The sequence below is a fragment of the Paralichthys olivaceus genome, chromosome 3 (genome assembly GCF_024713975.1).
Source record: "Paralichthys olivaceus isolate ysfri-2021 chromosome 3, ASM2471397v2, whole genome shotgun sequence".
NCBI lineage: Eukaryota > Metazoa > Chordata > Actinopteri > Pleuronectiformes > Paralichthyidae > Paralichthys > Paralichthys olivaceus.
This window is the reverse complement of record NC_091095.1, coordinates 11,050,716-11,072,688: the sequence shown is the minus strand read 5'-3', so window position 1 is coordinate 11,072,688 and position 21,973 is coordinate 11,050,716. Positions and strand designations below refer to the sequence as shown.

Sequence of the window (21,973 nt, the reverse complement as noted above, 5' to 3'; positions counted from 1 at the left end):
TTAAGACAAAGACATGTAATTGAGGCTTGATTATTTACAGTCTAACCACACTTTTTAATACATAGCTGTAAATATAAGAAAACACAATGAATACAACTTTTCTTAAAGCAACATGTAAACATAAATCTGCCCTGCATTGTTTTCTCTGAGAGTTCTTACATCAGCAAACATAAAAATATGGCTCAGGCAATTTTGAATATTGGTCATGCTCTGGATAGAGAGATAAAATGTATTCATTTTTAAAATTTGCCGCCGCCTGTCCTCGCTCATCCGGACACAGAACATCACGCAGAAAGATGTGCACTGTGAGTGAACCTGTTCCTTATAACACTGGAGAAAAGCCTCTATCATGATGCTCCTGTGTCAAGGTGCAGTGAAGCTTAGTTTGTAGCCTACAGGCCATTAAGTGTCCAGCAGCACTGAAAGTAAACAAGGCTGCTCCCTGTCAAGGCCTGAATCACTGCTTATTTCATTCACTGTGCAACTTTATTAATTCAGTTTCTTCTGGTCAGCAAACAGAAAAGTGACCGATGGTTTTCATCTGTGCTTCCTGTGACCAGCAGAGAAACTCCTGCTTCTTCAGAACCGGGGCTGCAGCTAACTATTGTCTGTCAGATATGTCCTCAATTATCCAATTTTATTGATAATATGTCAGAAAATAGTGATTTCTATCAATCTTCTCCAAAGCTGTGATGTTTTCAGATGTCTGATGCTGTCAGTTAAACCATTCAGAATCCTCATTATCTTCAAAAAATATGACTCAAAATAGTTGCTGATTATGTTTCGCATAACTGACAGCAGGGTCATCTACAGGGCAAAGTCTGCTCAGATAATGGCCCAATTTCCACAGAGACACTACATGAACTGTTGAAACGACGACATTTTCTTGTTCCTGTTCACACGTGAGTTATCTGGAGACATATTTGCCTCTGTTGTTGTTGTGGATTTTGAAGCTGCAGTTTTCAGCAGGCTTTTCTTGCCTCGCTGTGGACTGGTGTGGCTCAGTGGCAGCACGTTTTGTTTACTCACACATCACTTCAGCCTCTGGTGCAGAAACACTGAGGCTAAAGCTGTATTAAAAATGAGAGACGATTCATCCATAACCAAAAGCTAGATTTAAAAAACTTTATAAAAGCAGATTTAAAAGTAATAACATCAGAACAGTATTAAAATAATTATTGATACGTTATTTTCAATCAATCAATGAACCAACAATAAACTATAGTTATGAGCGAATGTGCATCATATTTCTCTCTTTTACATTATAGCAGCCTACATTAGCTGCTCTTCATGATTAATGAGTATTGATTAGGGATCAGGATCCTGGCTTTAAAGCGACTTTGAAACAGGAGATCCTCAGTGAGTATAGGAGCATATATAGAATACTACAGAACTGATAGATTTTAACTTTATATATTTACAGTCTGTGGCATGAGCCATGTACAGTCATGTGACCGTTAGTAACCTCTCCGGAACTCTCGCGATACTACGAGGCGGAAGCTGAATGTCCTCGTCCACTGGAGCCGCTGACGTAGAGCAGCGACGCTGTGGAGAAGATACGAGGGGAGCGGACTGTTTGTTTTCATTAGAAACCGGCGCTAAACGGAAGCTTCTTCCCGTTCGTCTCCATTTCCTCTTCTTCTTCACCCTCTCCAGTGTCCGCGGGAAAGTGTTTTCATGTGGTGCGGCTCCCGGCGCGTGCGTGAACACTTCCAGCTGGCGGATCGCATCGGTTTGTCCGGAGGGTCATCGTCCGTGACGAGACTCCCGCTGCTCCGTTAGCGTTTGGAAAATGACCGGGGAGAAGATCCGCTCCCTGCGCAAGGACCACAGGCCGAGCAAGGACGAGGACCTCCTGGAGCCGGACGAGGAGGCTGCCACCGGGACCTTCGCCGCCGCCAAGACCAGCAGCAAGAGCCGAGCGAGTAAAATCTTCAGCAATCACAAGTTGATCAAGTCGTCGTCCACGCAGCAGCAGCAGCAGAACCAGCAGATTAACGCCAACACGCTGTCAACATCAGATGTCATCGATGACAACAACAAGAACCCCATCATCCGAACCGGACAAGACTTCCCGGTGCACGAGTGCGTGTTTAAAGGAGATGTCCGCCGCCTGTCCTCGCTCATCCGGACGCAGAACATCGCGCAGAAAGATGTGCACGGTGAGTGAACCTGTTCCTGGTCACACTGGAGAAAAGCCTCCATCACGATGCTCCTGTGTCAAGGTGCAGTGAAGCTTAGTTTGTAGCCTACAGGCCATTAAGTGTCCAGCAGCGCTGAAAGTAAACGAGGCTGCTCCCTGTCAAGGCCTGAATCACTGTTTATTTCATCCACTGTGCAACTTTATTAATTCAGTTTCTTCTGGTCAGCAAACAGAAAAGCGGCCGATGGTTTTCATCTGTGCTTCCTGTGACCAACAGAGAAACTCCTGCTTCTTCAGAACCGGGGCTGCAGCTAACTATTGTCTGTCAGATATGTCCTCAATTATCCAATTGTGATTTCTATCAATCTTCTCCAAAGCTGTGATGTTTTCAGATGTCTGACTCTGTCAGTTAAACCATTCAAAATCCTCATTATCTTTAAAAAATGACTCAAAATGATGAAAACATAAACGAAATGATATATTGCTGCATTGTCCCATGACTGACAGCAGGTCTTCTACAGGCCAAAGTCTGCTCTGATAATGGCCCAATTTCCACAGAGACACTCCCTGAACTGTTGAAACAACAACACTGTTTTGTTTCGGTTCACACGTGAGTATGTGGAGACAGACAGTGGCCTGCACTTGTGTCAGTGCTGGAATCTGGTCTGTCTTCAAATCTAAGCTCTGACAATGACCTGCGACATATTTGCCTCTGTTGTTGTTGAGGATCTTGAAGCTGCAGTTTTCAGCAGGCTTTGCTTGCCTCGCTGTGGACTGGTGTGGCTCAGTGGCTGCACGTTGTTCTTACTCACACATCACTTCAGCCTCTGGTGCAGAAACACTGAGGCTAAAGCTGAAGTGATGCACCGTGCTACTGAAATAAATCAGCTTTAACAGCCAGTGGTATAAAGACAAAGAAGTAATGCTTTGTTATTTATGTACAATGAATGGCTGTAAACCACTAACATAGGTCGTTACTGATTCACCCACATCATCATAAAAACATATTTTCTCACTTTCTGTTCCAGTATCAGAATCAAACCATGAAAATAATGCGGATATTATTCTCCAATGTTTTGAGTTATAATACGGTTGCAAATACCAATTATCATTAATGATTCTATTCACATTTTTATTTAGTGCTTGTAAAATTGTTTATAAAATCACAGAGAATAATCAACGGTGAATTAAAGTTGTGTGTTAGGTCCAGTCAACTAATAGATATTTCACATTCACTGATGTAACTGGTGAAAAGCAACATGTCCTCACATTTGAGAAGCTAAAACCAATGAGTTTTGGTGTTTATGCTTGAAAAAGACTCTTTTGCTGTCAAAACCAATGATTGGTGCAGTCCATTAATTGACTAATCAGAATGGAAATAACTACATCTTTCTCTCACACTGTGTTATTTTTGGTGTTTGGAGAAAAAAAACACGGTTAGACTTCAGAAGGAACAGACGTGTGAAGCTTCAAGAGAAAATCCCTTGACCACAGTTGCAGAGTTTGCCTCTTGCCTCCAAAGCCTCTTTACCCAAAAGAAGAAATAGTCATTAACCAAACAATAACTATTGACAGCAAGTTCTTCGTTATATATCCATCTGGGTTGTCTATTGAAACCAGCTGGTTTTGAAAAGAAAAGCACATTGTTGCTCAGTTGAAATCTATTTTTTTTTAGAGCTGTGAGTAAATTACATTTTCTCCATGGAATTGGTCTGGTTGTAGAAATGAGAAAATGAAAAGAATTTTTTCCCCCCCTGGGTGAAGTGATGCTTTCAGTGCTGCTGGTAGATATAAAATGTCAGGACACAGTAGAGGTGTTTCTGACACTGCAGCCCTGCAGCACCTTTGTGTGCCCAGATATGGCCTCTGTTGTTCCTCTGTGCAGTTTATCACAACATCCAGTTGGACTCCAGCTGATCTCCAGCTTCTGTTTTCAACCACACTAGGGCCACTACCAGGCGGGCCCTCTTTTTAATGTGGTGGAGGGGGGGCCCTGGAGTAGCTGAGCAGGCACTTTGTCTTCCTCTTGAGGGATTCTCCAGTGCTTATGAGGCACAGTTCACATCCTGGGAAGAAAACTTGTACCTCTTCCACCTAAGGAAAATGTTATTTTCCCTGAATGTGTGTGCAGACCTCACAGTTCAGTGTTTACCTTGTGTCTGATAATAGGCCACATCCTGCCTGGGGATGCATTGTTGTGAATATTACTTGACATGGTCAAAATAACACAATCAGGTTTCACTTAACATATCATTTTGGTGCTTAGTCGAATATGCCTCCTAATTTAAACCTCTGATTCACCGTAAATGTGACATTTACAGCTGCAAAGTGCTGAAGTCTCTTACTGAGCTTATCGGACACCGCAGACAAATTCTGTGTTTTGATTTCTTCCGCAGGAAACACACCGCTGCACCTCGCTGTCATGATGGGCAACAAAGGTGAGAAATATTTAAAGATTCACCTCCACATGCTCTAGTTTTGTCTGTCTCTCCGTGTCTGTCTCTGTGGTTTTCTAAATGAATCTCCCTCTGCCAGGATGCATGTCTTTTGTTTGTGTTGCAGTTTATTTGCGTGTTCCAATTTTACTTCTGTCTTTGTGTGTGCATTTGTCCAGCTGAGACTCATCCAACGTTTGTCACAGATCATCAACACCACACAAATCCCAGAAGAGAAGATGCTCATGCATGAATGAAAGAGCTTTTGTTCAAGGACAAAAAATCTGGATTGAGCAATGTCTTCTCTCTATTTATTACATTCACAGAGGATATGAGAACATATTTAATCAGTGAGGATTAGACAATGATGCCACTGCAAGAAATAAGATCTTCTCTGTGGCTAAATTCTCTTCAGACTGATCTTCTACTGGCTTAAGGTCTAATGATTTGAAGCTGGTGCAGAGGATAATTAACTGAGATAAGAGATGTCATTTTCATTTAGTGGTGTTATTTAATTCACTTTTTATTAGGTTGTGAAACAGAGGGCAGCAAATCACTCAGATATTGACTTGTATCATACAGAGCTTTGTTTGTTTTGAAGTATATAATGTATCAAGGCTTTAAAAAAGAATCTCGATGTGAATTAGTTTTCTGCTGAATTGCACCGGCTGGACTGAAAGCATGTGCATGAAACATTAATGCCTGCCCCCTTTGTGAGCCGATGCTCACGTTTAATTTCATGAGGAAACCTCACAACATGCTGTTGAAAAATTTATTTCCCCCTCCCATTTGTAGCTGGCTGTCGGTGAGCAGTTCGAGCACAGGGTGACTTGTGCCGCACAGCCCCCATTTGTTTAGTTCTTGTCATTGGAACCCATCAGAGCACGCGTTTCCATCGATTTCACATTCGCAAAGTTCAATACCTGTCGCCAGAGCGAAGGCCATGCTACTGCCAATCGGTGATTCAGACAGTGGAGTGCCCCAGTGTAGTGGTAGATGCTATGTTATGGAATTGATCGTGCTAATGAGGTTGCCTATCTCCTCCCTGCTGCTGCCTCTGTTCTCCAGGGAGGCTCAGGCCAGACATGGTGAAGTCTTCAGCATGAGATCATAGTCTGGGTGTGGCCGTCCTGCTGGGATGGAGAGGACAAGGCTCTCTTTTTGTTTGGGTCTGTGTGTGTGTGTGTGTGTACCCGGCAAGTAATGAAAGTGATTCTTGTTTACTGCCACTCTATTTCTGAGCTTAACACTTCTACAGGTGAAAAATCCCATTTAGAAGAAGACGTCACTCTGAGCTAAAAACAGAGCAAAATGTAGTCCATGTTTGCAGTTCTGCAGATGAAAACAACCCCAATCCGCACAAAGGAGTGTTGCTATATGCATGAAACACTTGATAACCTAAATAGTTGCAGGTTAATTTTCTGCTCATCGACTGATTGTTTAAGGTCCAGAAAATCAGGAAAACAGTAATTGAATTAGGAAAGGATTGATATTAATTGATGATGTATTTTTTCCATTTCATTGATCTTCTTCTAGTCACCATCTGACTCACAATTTGTAATAGGGCTCTAATGCTTTTTCTGGATATGAAACACTCCTTTTTTTAATACGGTCACTCTTTAAGGATGATGTCATTGTGTAAACAGAAAAGCCCATTTCCTGTCATGTCCCATCAAACGACAGAGAAAGAAGTTTTCTTTTCATCATATAGCTGTGATATCTGTTCCCATGGTAACAAGCATACAATTACATTATGCGCTATCTTAAATTGGTTTCAGTGATACGAGAAAACAAAGTCAGGTCATCACTAAAAAAAATCTGCCCATTAAGTCAAGAGGGAAGATTAGAGTCATTATGCACAGGACACTAACATCATTGTTGTGTGGAGAAAACATATTATCAACGGTGTGAGGTTTAGAAGCAACAGAAACAAGAAATGTTTAAGTGTTTCCCGTTTTGCCTCAGAGATGGAAACCATCCAACTCCTGTTTGATTCAGTCGCTGTGTGTGATCGATGTAGAAGAAGTGAGCAAAAAAGCTATTTTATAGACACACTCAGCCTGGATGAGAATGAGTGGTGTTGGTTGGGGCTTTAACAGCCCACAGAGCTTCTTGACGAGTGTCCCATGTGTAGCCGGTGCACACAGTGCAGCATTAGATTAGCACTTAGTTTCTCCACCCTGCTCTGCCTCGCTCTCAGAGCTGCATGTGACTCAAGCAGCTGCTGCACACACAATTAACACAGAAACCCACCAGGAGACTTCCTTATATCAATACTTTCACAACTGTGTATCCTATCGACTCTGACAGCAAACCATGGCTAATGAATTACAGGATGGGTGCTAATGTATCCATGCAGCACCTCCCGGTCTGATTCTAATGAAGGAGCTGAAGTTGTTCACACTATAATCCTACACGGAAAACAAATCATGTACAAATGGCAATGCCTTATAACTGTATAAAATGTACATCTCACCAGGATCGATTACTGATCAGTGGGAAACTATAAACTAGTAGCTCTCTCAGTGTACACAGCTATTGCACGTCCATCCATTCATTATCTACACCGCTTATCCTTTAAGGGTTGTGGGGGGAGCTGGAGCCCATCTGTAGCTCAGGACACATGGACTGACTGTTCGCTTATGTTAAGTATATCTGCTAAATGTTGCCATTATATTACTTAATCATTGGATTTAGCAGGGTGATATGTAGGTCAAAGGCCCGAGAGAACGGGAGCCTTACGTCAGAAGGCGAGCGCTTGTTCACTTTGCCGCCTGTATTTTCTCGGCATCGTTTTCTGTTATCAGCTGCTTCCTCCCTGAGCCTGGGCACGGAGTGGACTAATGCATTAACGCTGAGGTTTACTTTTTTTCTTTCCAGATGCAAACGTCTTTGTGATGCACTCTGCAGTTATATCCACTCTTTCTGGTGCCAGCACAGCTTCTTTATTGAATGAAGTTTTCAGAGTGATGTTTTGATTTCCTCACATTTGTGTGCGTGCAGTAAAACACAAAGCTGCAGAGGAAATTCTCACAGCTATTGATTGGCGTGTACAGTAGCCAATGGTGGAGAAAGTGCGTCACGCCCCCTCGCCAGAGTTGACGGTAACAACCAGCTCAATGTGGAAAGTGGTGACAACAGCCTGCTCTCTGTCTCTCTGTTGTCAAGGAGTTCTACCTACGACTGGATTTGACTAATGAATGGGACAGCATAGGTAACTGGAGGAATTTTAAGTCACAGGGAAGAAGTTAAGAGTTCGAGCCATTTTTATCAGTGATAAAATAAGGAAACAACGCCCATAGGTACAGGATGAGTCATCCAACAGCTGAAACTGGAATTTGAATATAGAACTACTGAGGGACAAGAGACAAACTAGAATGGCACTCATTAGAGTGTATACCTCAGCCAAGGCCCAACAGACCCCTTATAAAACCGCATTTAAAATCGTTGCATCCGGATTTGGATCTGCATTTTATTGCACACCCACATAAATATCATTCCCCCGAACATGGCAGATTTTTTTTCATCAAGATCCATTAATTATTTTCTGAGACATTTTTGAAAATGTCAAAAAAACACGCCCTATCTCACAATGCAAAAGAAAGTGTAAAAAAGGTAAAACAATTCCTGGATCCACAGCAGTATTTCATGAGTTCGTTCAGGATTCGTACCTAATCCTTCCACCAAGTTCAGTGGTAATTTGTCCAGGTATTTTTATGTAATAAATACATGTAGTCAGGTGTGAAAACTTGTCCCGTGTTCCAGGCCCTCGTGAATGACGTCACACCTGAATAATCCGAGCTGATAGCGTTCTAGTTGCACAGAAACTATGTTTACGTTAAACAGCTACCTATTGTTAACAAAAACAGTTCATAATAACGTATTATGCTGTATTTCATGCATTCGAACACTGTAGTAAAATGTCCACAGACAATAATTGGTCAGTACAACTTGTTCAACACATTTAATGACAGAAGGGGCCATTAAACAGTAAAAACTACAGATTACAGTACCATTGATATACAAGGGGGCCGTCTTGGATTTGTAAGTCAGGGGTGGTGAGGTTCCTCCAACGTTCCGAGTTGAAATTCCAACTTCCAAGATTTATTGGAACGCGGCAATAACCTCCTGGGTGGAGGAAATTTTCAATTTAAACAGGCACACAGGATTAAAAACTGTGAAATGATGCAATATTATCCAAATTAATCAATCTTTTGGTGGTGGTCAGCCTTTGGACGATCTATAGCACTTAACATGGAGATCATGTCACAGAGAATTGGGCAAAAATATAATGAGAAAAGGAATTTAGATGAGTCACGATCCAAGTCTTTGAACTTCAGCCACTCCTCTTGTGTGAACACAATTACCTCCAACTGGCCTGTCTTTGTTCATTTTCATTTTCTCCACCTAGAAGTGAGCTGCACATTAAGGCAAGGCTGTTGCTTGAACATAACTGAAATACTTTGGGTGCTGTCGAAAACCTGCCTTTCTATCCCTGTGTAACCACACCTCTGGGACAACCACACTCCTCCTTGTTGTGAGGATAATGTTTAATTAGGAGGAGGTTCTACATGCATTCCTATCCATCATAAAGAATGTATGAGCCGCTGGCCTCGCTCTCATGAATAAAGCATGCTTAGTATGTAGATCAGAGAGGTGATGTGGTAGTTTAGACTCTGTGTTGCGCTTGATTTTCAAAGGGCAAGATTTGCTCTCTCTGCCTCTGGACACCAGGTTGGCTCTGTAGTGTTGATGTTGGTGTGTAGCAGAGGAACAAGTCTGAACCCGAGGGCAGTAACCAGGTATATTAAGAGGGTGTTGTCAGACGAAGAGATCAGTGTTGGGCCGGTCAAACAGCCCCACTTACTCACTCAACTGCCGACTGTTCGCAGTTAGCTTTTGCATTTGGGCAATTTGCTGCTCACAGGGCTGCGACTGCTCCTGCCCAGGGGTTAGGCAGAGCCGCAACAGACGCCAACAATATAATGAGTTCTGTCATGAAAAAAACTGACAGCTGAGCCAGAACAACAGGCTTCTCTTTTTTTTTGGCCACGCTGTAGTTTGTCGACACGATGCCCAGAGCCCTGCATTTAGTTCCACAGAAAAAAGGGATGAGTCTCTCTGGCTGTTTTCCCGCACAGCTCCGAGGGTAATTCAGTACAGTGTGACGTTTTCCATGTGAGAATCTTTTCAGCGTTTTACAGCGGTATGAAATCTAAAGTAGGATGCTGAGCCCTGTTGGCCCCATATGGCTCTTTGGTTTATGGGTCAGCTGTCAGCTCAATCCTACACACAATCTGTCCCTGTATAAAACCAGGATTATTTTTAAATCAGCAAAGCCACAGGAAGTATCTCTGCTCTGTATCATACATGTTTACAGCAGGCAAAAAAATCAGGTACATTTAGAGAGCTGATTCTGAGTTTGTTGAGTTTAAGAGAAGACTATTCCTGGCGGAGGTATGTGCTCTGCTGAGTGTCATTCTAGTTCTGTTTTTTCTTGCTTTAAGTCAAGCTGAAGAGAAAATTAGACCTGGAGACAGTGTTGACATGGAGTTGAAAATTAGTATCCAGGGGTTTATTGTTCGTTTGAACTGCATGGGAGTATCTTAGTATGAATTACATGTGCAAGTCACCATAGCAACATCAAATGTCCTGACAAGGGGTGTGAAGCCGCTCCATCTTATTAATTTCCTGAGGAAATGGTCATTTGTCCTCTGTGTGTTTTAAAGCAAATGTTATTATCCTTCATCTTTGGCTTGATATTGTGTGTTCAGCTTTGCAGATGCATCAGGACATTAGCTAAATAGCATTCCTCATTTTCTTTCCACTTCTTTCTCCATGTTTTTTGTCTCTCATGTTAAAAGGAAATAAATTTCTGATACCTTATAGTCATCTCTTACAGCTTCAGATGTTTAAATGCAGACTTCTCTTTTGTTCTGTTTTATAAAACCAGTTTATCTTTTATTGGGGCTAAATTTATCATTCAGGTCTCATCACCTGGCTTTGCTTGATTTAACCTCCAGTTTCCAGTTCCTCTTCTCTGAACAGAAAGCACCTGCCAGGGCTTAAATTGTTGGCCAGAGTAAAAAGCCACTTTGGATGTTGTGTCACGTGTTGCCTGTTTTAAACAGGTTTTTCCAACCTTTGTGACGGTAGCACCTGTAAAGTCCCTATCATCCATGTAGAGTGTTTCGTAATAATCTTCCTGTCTGTTTGGACCTCTTACAGAGTGTGCCCACCTGCTGCTGGCCCACAATGCACCAGTGAAGGTGAAGAACGCACAGGGATGGAGCCCCCTTGCAGAGGCCATCAGCTACGGAGACCGACAGATGAGTAAGTATTTGTGATTGACAGGCCGTCTCTGCTAGGTTACACACTGACACAGGGCTTTTGAAACTCCCCCACCACTACTGCTAAATACTGATCACCTTTAAAAGTGTCAGTCAGCCAACTCATTCACTGTAACAAACGAGGCTTTGGTGCAGCTTCAGTTGGGGTTTCTGTGTGAAAACATTGAAGTGGGAGAGAAAAGTTCAAATCAACAGATGCAAACTAACAAACAGCTCGGCACATTCTGCTTTCCAGTGAGGCCGTACCTCCTTTGTCCCTCAGAGAGAGGGGACATTCCTCAAGGGCTCTCTGGCTTTTGTGCTTCGATAAAAGGCAATTCATTGGATGTTTCTCTCTCTCTCTCTCTCCTCATAGGCTGATTAAGCTCAAGCCCTTTTCTCGCCCATTCCCTCCCCACAGCCCACAAAGTCTGGGTTGAACTGTGGTTCGGAATATTAAAATATTTTAGTTAAAGTTTCGAGTTTATGTATCCACTGTTAATGGTAATTATCTCCTTGTACAAGAAACTGACACATAGATCTATCATGCAAGAGGGAAGCACCAGACCACTGTTTGTACGCAGGCTCTACAGTTTTATTGAATAATGAACTTGGCAATGTTTGAAAGATACATTTTGTTCGTTATCTACTTGAAGTTCCTAATATGTTAATTATGAGGATTTTGAATAGATAACGTCTCAATGTTTTCACTTGGCTTTGCTGGGTGTTTTCACAGAAAGAGTCAAACAAGTTTATAATCAAAATTGACAGGAAGCAACCTCATATACCTTTCCATGTGGTTTATTCAGTTTTGCTCTGTAGCTGTAGTTTGAAAGATAGAAAGAGTTGACAGCTCTTCTAGTTCAGTATCAATAAAAAATACCTTGATGTCATTTCAAATGTCATTATTATGCTGTTTTTTTCAGCAGTCTCCATTGTCTGAGCATGTGAAGTGGCTTGGTCGCACATAGCTTTGGGTTGTAGTGTAGTGATCTGTCAGAAAATGTGTTTGGTTTGCTGCGAGTTTGCAGGTAAGTGTCTGGTTGGCTGGGCCTGTGTCTGAGGGGATCAGACGTAGGACATTACAGACTCGACCTGCTGGCCGACAGGTGCAGTGGGTCAGTTTGCTGATCTCTTGAATCATCCTGGAGGTATTTATTGCATCACTAATGTACAGGCCAGGCAAACAACACTGTACTTGCACCGATCAGTGGATCAGTGTAATGCTGATCCACTGAATGTATCACACTTGCCTTCTATATATAGGATTTTACCTGGCTGATGACATTCAAGGTGAAAGATGTTGAAGGAAACTTGACCTTTTCTGTATTCAGTGCATGTTGAGTCCTCCTGAGGATGAGCCCAGCCTATCAGACATTCAATGACACCCAGAAGTTTTGTTTAACAAACAGGGTCATGTCCTAGACTCAATGAACACTTCAACAACCTTCCATATAGACAGTCCGATTACCAGGCAAACATCCTCTTGTAAGCAATAATTTGCTGAATTTTTGTGGCAGTCTTTTGCTGATATCTACCCACATTTGCAGCCATTTGACGCATTTGTCACTTGATGATTTCAAATTGAACAAGGTGGTAAAATATGGCTCAGAAATAGATTTTATCATGTGTGTGGTTCAGAAAGAGCTATTTCTATCCCCACTCTGCTCACTCGGCTGCATGTCACCTTCAGGAGCTTGTTTAAAGAGCTGCTTCAGTAGGTGTTGGTGCTTTTTCAGCTTTTCCATGAGTGACAGACTGCAGTAGTCTTTGCGGAATAAAGAACCAGATTTGAGTTTGCTGCCAAAAATATGTTTGTGTGAGATTAAATGAATTTCAGCAGCTAGACAGAAGTTATACGCCTGGAAAAGAGGGTTAGGGGTTTTTTGTTTGTCTGATTCAATCCATGTTTAAAGTCGCTTTTGAATGTTCTTAAAATATTTGGAACATCGGATTATTTTAAAAATAATCAAGATCAAGTGATCATCCCCTTGTGACCAGTAAAATCACTGTTATTCAGGCAGAGTCTCATTTTTTTAACCACATTTTTCTTTGATTCTGTTGGAACTTCTCACTGCTAACTGATCTTGTTTACACTCAAGAGGTTCAAGAGTCTTTATTGTCATATGAACAGTAAAACAGTTTAGTTTTCTAGTCCTCCATTGACACACAGAAATTAAGATTAAACACAGTAATATAGATTTTACATAAAAATAGAACACAAATAAACATTAACTCAAAGATATAAAATGTAACGAAAGAGCAGCCGTCACCAGAAGTTGATAGAAATGATGGCGATCCGATGGCATCATCAAACTTGGTCAAATATATTTGAAACATAGTGTATGTTAGTTGCTTGAGCTTGAGTCCTGAAAAGCTGTAGTATTAGTCCTCCAATTAAATACTGCAGGTTTTATAGCTAGTTGAAAAAAGGCCATTTAAATGCAATATCACATCTGTCAAAATACTATTAAATATTATAAAATATTAAAACGGATTGTATTCCGTGATAAAATACTTTTTTACTGACATCAGTTCCTTTACAAGCCTAAAGCCGAACTAAATTCTCTTTCCCTCTTCACTACATTTACAGACTCCTTGAAAGCAGCTTGTAAGTTTTTAATCAGACTTTAAGAAGTCCCCATGCTGCATGGCTGTCATGAGTCTTTTCAGATATCTTGTAAAAAGAATGGACTGTTCCTCAGTAAGTTTGAAACTACATTCATTCAGGCCTGTTTGCAGCAGCTCAACTGCTTTTCTGTTCCCCACAGTGACTCCAAAGCGTACCTGTGTCAACATTGACTGTTCTCAGATTATTGGATTATTGTCCACTCACATCCAAGAGCTAATTGTTAAATAGAAGCAGTTTGTGGTGATTTAAAGAGAAACGGGGTCCTGACTCTGCCTCTCTTCATTAATGTGAGGAGTGAAATTACTGAGATCACTCACCTTATTAATTCCAGGAAAGTGTCCTAATCAGTATCAGAGTGAATTAGTGCCAGCGTGGAGAGTCAGTTTGGTTTAGCGTTGAAGCAGTCAGGATTGGTTTCTTGGCCTGTGCTGGATTGGTCGGCTGTGGGCAGATGGCAAGATTTTACTCCTTTCCTTATCCCGCTGAGAGGCGGGGGAGGATCAGGAGGAGCCCCATTCAGGGCTTGTCTGCATTCATTAGACAGCCGGGCTACAAGACACCCCTCGTCCTGTTCTAGTGTCTGTGTCAACTGGCACATGTGTCATCATGTGTATCAGCTTTTGTGTGGTGTGTGTGTGTGCATTGTGTTTTTATTTGGCCTAGGTTTACCTCTGCCCCCTGCACGCTGCCTCGTGTGGAGCACCAGTCGCACCATATGAAAAACATGTTTGCGTGTGGTGATTGACCACGTGGACATAAAGGAGCACAGGGGCTAGTTAGGCCACTGATGATTCCATATGTCTACTGTTGCTTTCCATGCTATTAAAACGGAGGGCGGTCTGAGTGTCACAAGCCAAATATTTTCTTTTTTCCTCACTGTTTCCATGAATTTTACAAGTGGTAATTTATCCCCTCCTGGCTCCATAAAAACACCACAGTAATGTCGATGAGCTGCTGATGCTCTCATTCCACTTATATCCAGCAAATAACATTCATAAATGCTTGATATTTAGGTGTGTATAAATGTGTTTCTTCTTAACCCTGTTTACTTTTACATTCATAAGCAGCGCTCCTGCAGCCAATGGGCTAAAGGACTTGTTAATGTTGCCCATCACAGTTAAGAGGCTGCTTGGAGTGTGTCTCCCAGGTCATTAAGGAGTTATAGGGGCCGCTCATTAGCAGGCAGCGCCATGTCTGCCACGCTCATTCCCTTTGAACTTCCTGGAATGGTTTAATCCCTGCAGGTGGTGGGCAGGGATTGGTTGGACGCTGCTTGAAATGTCTCATGTGACTGCAGAAAGACAACATAGCCCTGAACCATAAGCCACATTTATTTAAAAGTGCTGTTCTTTGCCTTTTGCGTGTTTCACTGTCAGCAGGATTTGCATAGAGATGCTGTTGGTAATATAATGGCAGCGAGTTAAGTATTTATACACACAAGACTATTTATCATCTCTCTTATAGCATGTTGCTGAAATGTGACAAAATCTGAACCACTTCTGTATACAGTCCTACATCAATGCTGCATTACTGTTGCCACTGTGAAAATTGTTTTGTATTATATTGTATATAACATTCAATTCAGTCACATTTTAACTGTTCATGCACCAGAATGTCCATCATTTTAACATTAAAACTCTGTAATGTAAGAGTGCATCTCTCTTCAAAGTTTTGAAAGGCTCTATGTTTTATGAAAAATTAAAATGTGTCTTCTTTGCCAGTTAATCAAGATTTGAGGGAGAGTCTGACTTCCCTGCCACGTAGAGAAGGATCATTTCCACTTGGCATAACAACAACAACATGGTAGAGAAATACATTTTTGGATGTAGTGACTACATCTTCTTGGAGTGAGTTATTTCATGGGATCGGATTCAAAACTACAAAAGGTTATAAACAGTCAGCTGTTATGGGAACTAACACTTTTCTCCACTTATTTTTCCCTCCAGACGCTCTTCAGTCACACAGCAGGGAGCTTCCTGTTTTTTGTTGTGTTTGGACTTACTTGTGCATTTCTTTATCTGTGTTTGTCTTTTTGTTTGTCTGTCCTTCAGTCACGGCGCTGCTGAGGAAGCTGAAGCAACAGTCCAGAGAGAGTGTGGAGGACAAGAGGCCCAAGCTGCTGAAAGCCTTGAAAGAGGTTTGTTAGCTCTTATTTGTCTGATCTGTTCTCTCTGATGATGCTGCCCCTGATGATTTGATGTCTGAATCGTTTTACATCTCCGTTCTGCCTCTTGTACCTCTTTTATACCAAAATTCGCAGTTAAACCTCCCAAAAAAGGCACTTCACTCCGATTGCTAGTAGAGGAGTTTGCCCTTCTTTTTGTTATGAATAAGACCCTGGTGAGTCATGTTCAATGTCACGTGTCGTGAAACACCGAACAACAGAGGAAACACAATGGAGATTAGTGACAGCCTTACAATGATTACACTTCTATATATCTTTAACTTCAGTCCTCCTTTCAAACCCAAAGGCGACTGAACAATTTTAGTTCACTTGTATCTTGCATGATATGAAGAAAATATCCCTTTTGTAAAATGTCAAGTACACAAAAGTTTGTGGCTATTGATGCGCCAATGCCTAGAAGTTCAATGACCCCCAAGTCATTTCTGTTCACGATGTCCAAAACACAATAATAATAATATCTTGAAATTATATAGAGCCGTTCAGGAGACCCAAGGACGCTTTACGTGTGTCAGTAGGGACAAAGAGAAAAAAGAAAAAGTAATTCACACAAACAGCACATTTTAATAACAGTTTTTGTAGAGAGATGTGGTTGTTGAGGCTAAATGTGCTTTTGTGTGTCATCATATGCACACATACACTGTAATGTAACCACACACAGACATGACAATCAGAGCCACAATGATCCCTCTGGATTTGTTGTCTTTGTCTGATGTCACACAGGCCCCACACAGACACAGTAAACATTTAGTCATGTACAGGCGGACATGCTGTATCTACGTCGTTGAGCTTCAACATACGGATCCCTTTTGTATTAGTGTAGCTGCCTAACATCAGGTTAATCATCTGGTGATTGCAGTTTTCCGGTCATCTGTGCTGTAACAACACCCCCACAGGAGGGTCAGGGAGGAGGTCAGCAGATGGACAAACTATCTCAAACCATGTGTTTTTACTGTGTTGTATCACAGGTCTGTTTTGATGGTTTTTCCACCTCAGATTTTGACGTCTTTAAAAGTTGCTTGACATTGAAAGTGTTCGCTGTGGCATCATGTGAACCTTCCCGGACGATGATGAGGCGGAGATTATTTTTCATAATTTGCGGCATAGCCCTGAGATAATAAAGGTCTGGGGAGTGACGGTCCTCTGTCGGCCTGACGTCATCAGTGAGGGATAGATTGAGACCAGCAGTGACGAGATCAGTACATCCCATCCTCATACATCAGAGGTTATATCGACCGTGTCAGTCATGCATGATTTGTTATGAATGACATAGAATCTGTTTACTCAGGTTTGTCTAACTGAAAAGTTTTGTTACAGCATTTTTGATTTTGGTTCTGCAAGATTTCTTTTTGTAAAATGAGTCTAGTTTCTCATTGTCCTGCTTCGTTGCAGACACACAAAGACAATCATTAGTTATTCCATTCTACTGAGCACCTTGGCAAACCTCCACTGTTCAGAGATGTTAAAAACACATCAGTTAGCCTCACTGTTGCCCTGGGCAACATGTTCTTATTACCATGAACATGAGCACTGATTAATATCAGTGACTCCTCTTACGCCCTCTTCTGCCTCTGTCAAAACTCACTTGGACAGAAAAACTGGATTAATACGCAGATGAAAATAAGACCTTAATTTGTCTTTAAGCATACAGCGATTTTGTTGTAAATAGCTTTGTGTTTCTACTCATAGGTTAACGAGTTATTCCTTCTCTTCATTTGCAGCTTGGTGACTTTTACTTGGAGCTTCACTGGGACTTCCAAAGTTGGGGTGAGTCAAGTTCCACCTTCTGCTGCCCCATGATATTTATGTTAAAAGTTAGTTTCACAAACACAATTTATTCTGGCAAGTATCCACATGTCCTCAGTTAGGGTACAGTCCGGAACTCAGAAGAGCGACACACTATAGTCAGTAAAATATGATGAGGTCATAGTGTTCACCTTGTGCCATGAGGTCCACTGCTGGAGTCAAGTTACTCCTCCTGCTGGGAATGAGCTGACATACCATCCTCTCATGTGGATGTGTGTGTTGCTGGTGTAGGAGCACTTGCTTAGTCAGCAGAAGTCTGGTCTAAACCAGGGTTGAATTCTGTGTACCCGCTGTGTCTTTGTGAATTATTGACAAGCCGGGCAAGATTATGTAATGGACGCATGATAGTAACTAAATATTCACTGGCTGCATAACGGATGGAATGGAATTATTTTGTAAGAAAGTAAAAGCTTTGCTGTTGAGACAGACATTGAGATTATATTTGTAGGTTACAGAACAACAGATTTACTGTTTTTACATTGTGTTATGTTTTCCGTCATCACTCGACTCTTCAAAAGGAAAAACAGAAGTATCACGTTGACACTAATTCAAGTATTCAGACAAAGCACCTTTGGCAGCGATTATAGTCCTGTACCTGCTTATATGACACGACATGCTCACCTGGATTGGGAGATTTTCTGCCATTCTTCTCTGCAGATTTACTAAAGCTCAGGGAGGATGGTTGGGGACATTTTCATGTGTCTCTAGAGATGTTTAATTAGGTTCATGTCAGGTCTCGGGTTAGAGCACATAAGGAAATGTACAGATTTGTCCCAAAGCCTGTGTTTGACTGTGTCCAGGGTCATTGTCCAGTTGGAGGATGAACCTTTGGACCAGTCAGAGGTCCTGAACACTCAGGACCAGCTTTTCATTAAGGATATCTCTGTACTTTGTTCTGCACCTTTCCCTCAATCCTGATGAACTCTCCAGTCCCCTGACCCTGAAAAACACCCCCACGGCTTGATGCCACCACCATGTTTCACTGTTGGGATTATATGGTCAGGAGATGGTGAGTGGAGCCTCATAGAGACCAAACAGTTCAATCTTGATGTTATTATAGTTTAGAGATTCCTTTAGGTCCTTTCAAGTGTCTTTCACTGAGTTTTGCAGTGATGGATTGACCATCAGGTTCTTGGTCACCTCTGGTACAAGGCCGTTTTTCCCTGATTGCTCACTCTTGATGTGTAGCCATCTCTGTGAAGAGTCCTGGTCGATCCAAACTTCTTCCATTTAAGAGTTATGGAGGCCATTGTTCTGCTCTTCAATGCAGCAGAAGTGTTTTTGTAGCTTTTCCCAGATCTGTGTTTAACATGGTGTGAGATCCCTCTGTATGAACTCTGCAGGCACCCTCCGCTGTAAGAATTTCACATAAACAAGTGTGTGCCTTTCCAAATAATGTCCGATCGTTTAAATGGTTGGACTCCAACCAAGGTGTAAAAACATCTCAAAGAACTGTCAGTTATTCCTCTCCAATATTTTTTTTCATTAGGTGCATTGACTGCAGATTGATTTAAAAAATGTATATGGTTTTAGTTTGAGGCTGCAGCATAAGAAATTGTGTAAAATAGGTGACGGGGTCTGAATATTTAGTGAATGAGAAGAATCTGGTTTAAACCAACACGTCTCACGGATCAGTGCTCACATCACTTGAGGGATTTCTGGCTTGGTGCCCTTCAGGCCTGTTGAGACTAACATGTTGTGCTCTGCTGGGTTGATTTAGTTTTTTTTTTCAATGCAGCCATTCACAGAACTTTAATAGACTTTTAAACTTCCCCATAAAGCAAATGAAAATGAAGCGTCTTGCTTCAGTGACTTAAACCCTGGTGAAAGCTGTGAGTTATTAAATATTTAGCCACAGAACTACACGTCACATGGTTCTATATGCTGCTGAAGCTTTGAAGCGGTCGTCGTCATTATTGAGTGAAGTTTCTAAATTGAGGCACCTCCAAGATGTTTGACACTGAATCTTTTCATGTTGCAGTGCCTTTGCTCTCCAGAATCCTGCCTTCAGACGCCTGTAAGATCTACAAGCAGGGCATCAACATCAGGCAAGTCCACTCCACAAATGTAATGCATTCATGTAAAATATGTGGTAATTAAATTTGCTTTGGAACATTATATTTTATTAAGTTTGTGTGAAAGTAAACAAGGATCGGCTTAATGGAAACAGCATTGAATTAATCAACAATTACTCAAGAAAACCTTCAATCAAGGCACTTAGTTACTTAATGGTTCATAATGTATCTGCCGTCCCATGCTGCACACAACACATCATCTCTTTCTTCTCTCACTGCCTCCATTTCATCTCCTCAGTCCAGTTTGTTTAACTTGAGTGGGAAATAAGTAAAATAAAATCCGAGCTTCATAGATGGAGAGTTAAGCTGCTTTCAGACATGCACTGAACTCTAGACATTTGGAAAACAGTCGTCGTGTATGTAGAGGACACAGACGTCACCTCGGACGGGCGAGATGTGAGATGTTTTGACGATAAAGGCCGATGCCACTGTGAATTAGGTGTAAATAAAAATATATGATTTCCACAGCAGAGTTTAAACATCATGTCCTGCCTCCTACATGCTCGACTCTGTTGCTGACCCTCACCTGGGTGTGCTGGACATTTTCCTCTTGTTGTAAATTATTCTGTCACGGACTATCTCCTGCTTTGTTCCTCATAACTGAAAGACAAACTCTGGAAAATATAACACACAGTTCAGTGTACTTAAAGTTATTATTGTTTGTGTGACAGATGAGGGAAAGTCTTTATCTAGCACATACACACATGCTTCTATATTTGGGCTGCATAACATATCAACTGAATCTATTTGAAGAGAAAATTCAGTTTGTGAAAGTGTGTGTGCTGTTGAGGTGGCCTTGATGTGCAGCTCGTCGTTACTCAGAATCTGCTCTTGTCTAATTTGATATTCAAAATGCCCTCTGATTATCCTGGAGTTAAGAAGATGGAAATAACTGTCAGTGTGAGTTAATCTACTTTCTCGTGCTGCAGTGTGTCAACCTGTCACATTGATCACAGCACCCACCACTTTGTTTCTGCTCTTCAAAAGATGATTGTTTTTTCTTTCTGCCATGTTTGACTCCAGGACTTCCCATTCTGACAAATGAAAAAAAAAAAAAAAGATTCTTTATATGTTGGTCTCCCGTTGCAACGATTAGCATACATAACGGCTCTCATCTTTCAGAGCAAAGGTTTGACATCCATCACTGTTTTTCTTTAGCTCACACTTTTTCACAGTGTCTGCTGCTGAGTTAGATGAGCTCCCCTGCTACCATCTTCTGTTTACTTCTCCAGTTTTCTCCTTTCATATTTCTGAAGTTCTCACACTAAACCATTTAATGCTTGTGTGTGTGTGTGTGTGTGTGTGTGTGTGTGTGTGTGTGTGTGTGTGTGTGTGTGTGTGTGTGTGTGTGTGTGTGTGTGTAGATTGGACACCACACTGATAGACTTCACAGACATGAAGTGCCAGCGCGGTGACCTCAGCTTCATCTTCAATGGAAATGCCGTCCCCTCCGAGTCTTTTGTTGTTCTAGACAACGAACAGAAAGTTTACCAGCGGATACACCACGAGGTGTGTGAGAGTGTGAAAGTGTAAAGCCTCATTTACACAGTGTTCATTACAACACATATTTACTGCCTCAATTCATCATGAAAACTTGTTCCTATTTTCCTTCAGCCATATTGAAATATCTTGTTTTGGTGTGTTGTGGCTTTCAATCGTGTTGATGCTCATGTTCTGTAACTCTAGGAGTCAGAGATGGAGACAGAGGAGGAAGTTGACATCCTGATGAGCAGCGATGTTTACTCTGCCACACTCTCCACCAAGTCCATCACTTTCTCAAGGGCGCAGACTGGTTGGCTCTTCAGAGAAGACAAGACGGTCGGTGTCTGTTATTGTCATCCATTTCGTTAGAGTGATATTATTATTGTTATTCCCACTTTTCCAAACGCTGCTCCGGGTCACAGGGTCTCACCAGCTTGAGGAATTCCCGGAATCTTCAGCAGCTTTTCCCAGACACAAAGTTGGAAATTTGATTAATTCTTTTGGAAAAGCAGGAAATGGAAGGGAGACGGTGCACAGGGGCTCAGTAAACAGATTTATATCAGTGTGTAATGTACACAATATGTTATGCTTTAAGCAAACCAGACAGTTGACCCCTGGACCTGTAACTTCTCCCATCTGAAAAAATTCACTGACAAGCAAACAAAGAGTGACAGAATATTTAAGGTCATGAAAGGTCTTATATGGAAACCCAAAGAAACCTGATTGATCCCTTCACTCTGTCTTTACTCTTCTCCGTTTTATTTGACTTGCTTGATGTGTAAATGTTGTTTTCTGGGTCTTCTTACTATTTTACCTTGGACTCCCTCCTCTTTCCTGATCGTATGTCCTGTGCTTCATACCAACACCAGGCAGGAAAAGACAGTAAATG

The 21,973-nt window shown here is 41.7% G+C and overlaps 1 protein-coding gene across 3 annotated transcripts in view; it reads left to right on the top strand.

Moving 5' to 3' along the window:
• The first annotated feature begins 39 nt into the window (after positions 1-39).
• Positions 40-21,973, top strand: part of LOC109625819 (ankyrin repeat domain-containing protein 13C) — a 29,278-nt gene continuing 7,344 nt past the window's right edge. For all 3 annotated transcript variants that reach the window (XM_020081332.2, XM_069521897.1, XM_069521898.1), the window contains exons 1-8: positions 40-2,162; positions 4,540-4,581; positions 10,807-10,911; positions 15,591-15,676; positions 17,443-17,488; positions 19,509-19,575; positions 20,967-21,111; positions 21,289-21,420. In XM_020081332.2, coding sequence (XP_019936891.2) covers positions 1,793-2,162; positions 4,540-4,581; positions 10,807-10,911; positions 15,591-15,676; positions 17,443-17,488; positions 19,509-19,575; positions 20,967-21,111; positions 21,289-21,420 — 993 coding nt within the window. In that variant the 5' untranslated portion in view covers positions 40-1,792. The remainder of the gene's footprint in view (positions 2,163-4,539; positions 4,582-10,806; positions 10,912-15,590; positions 15,677-17,442; positions 17,489-19,508; positions 19,576-20,966; positions 21,112-21,288; positions 21,421-21,973) is intronic.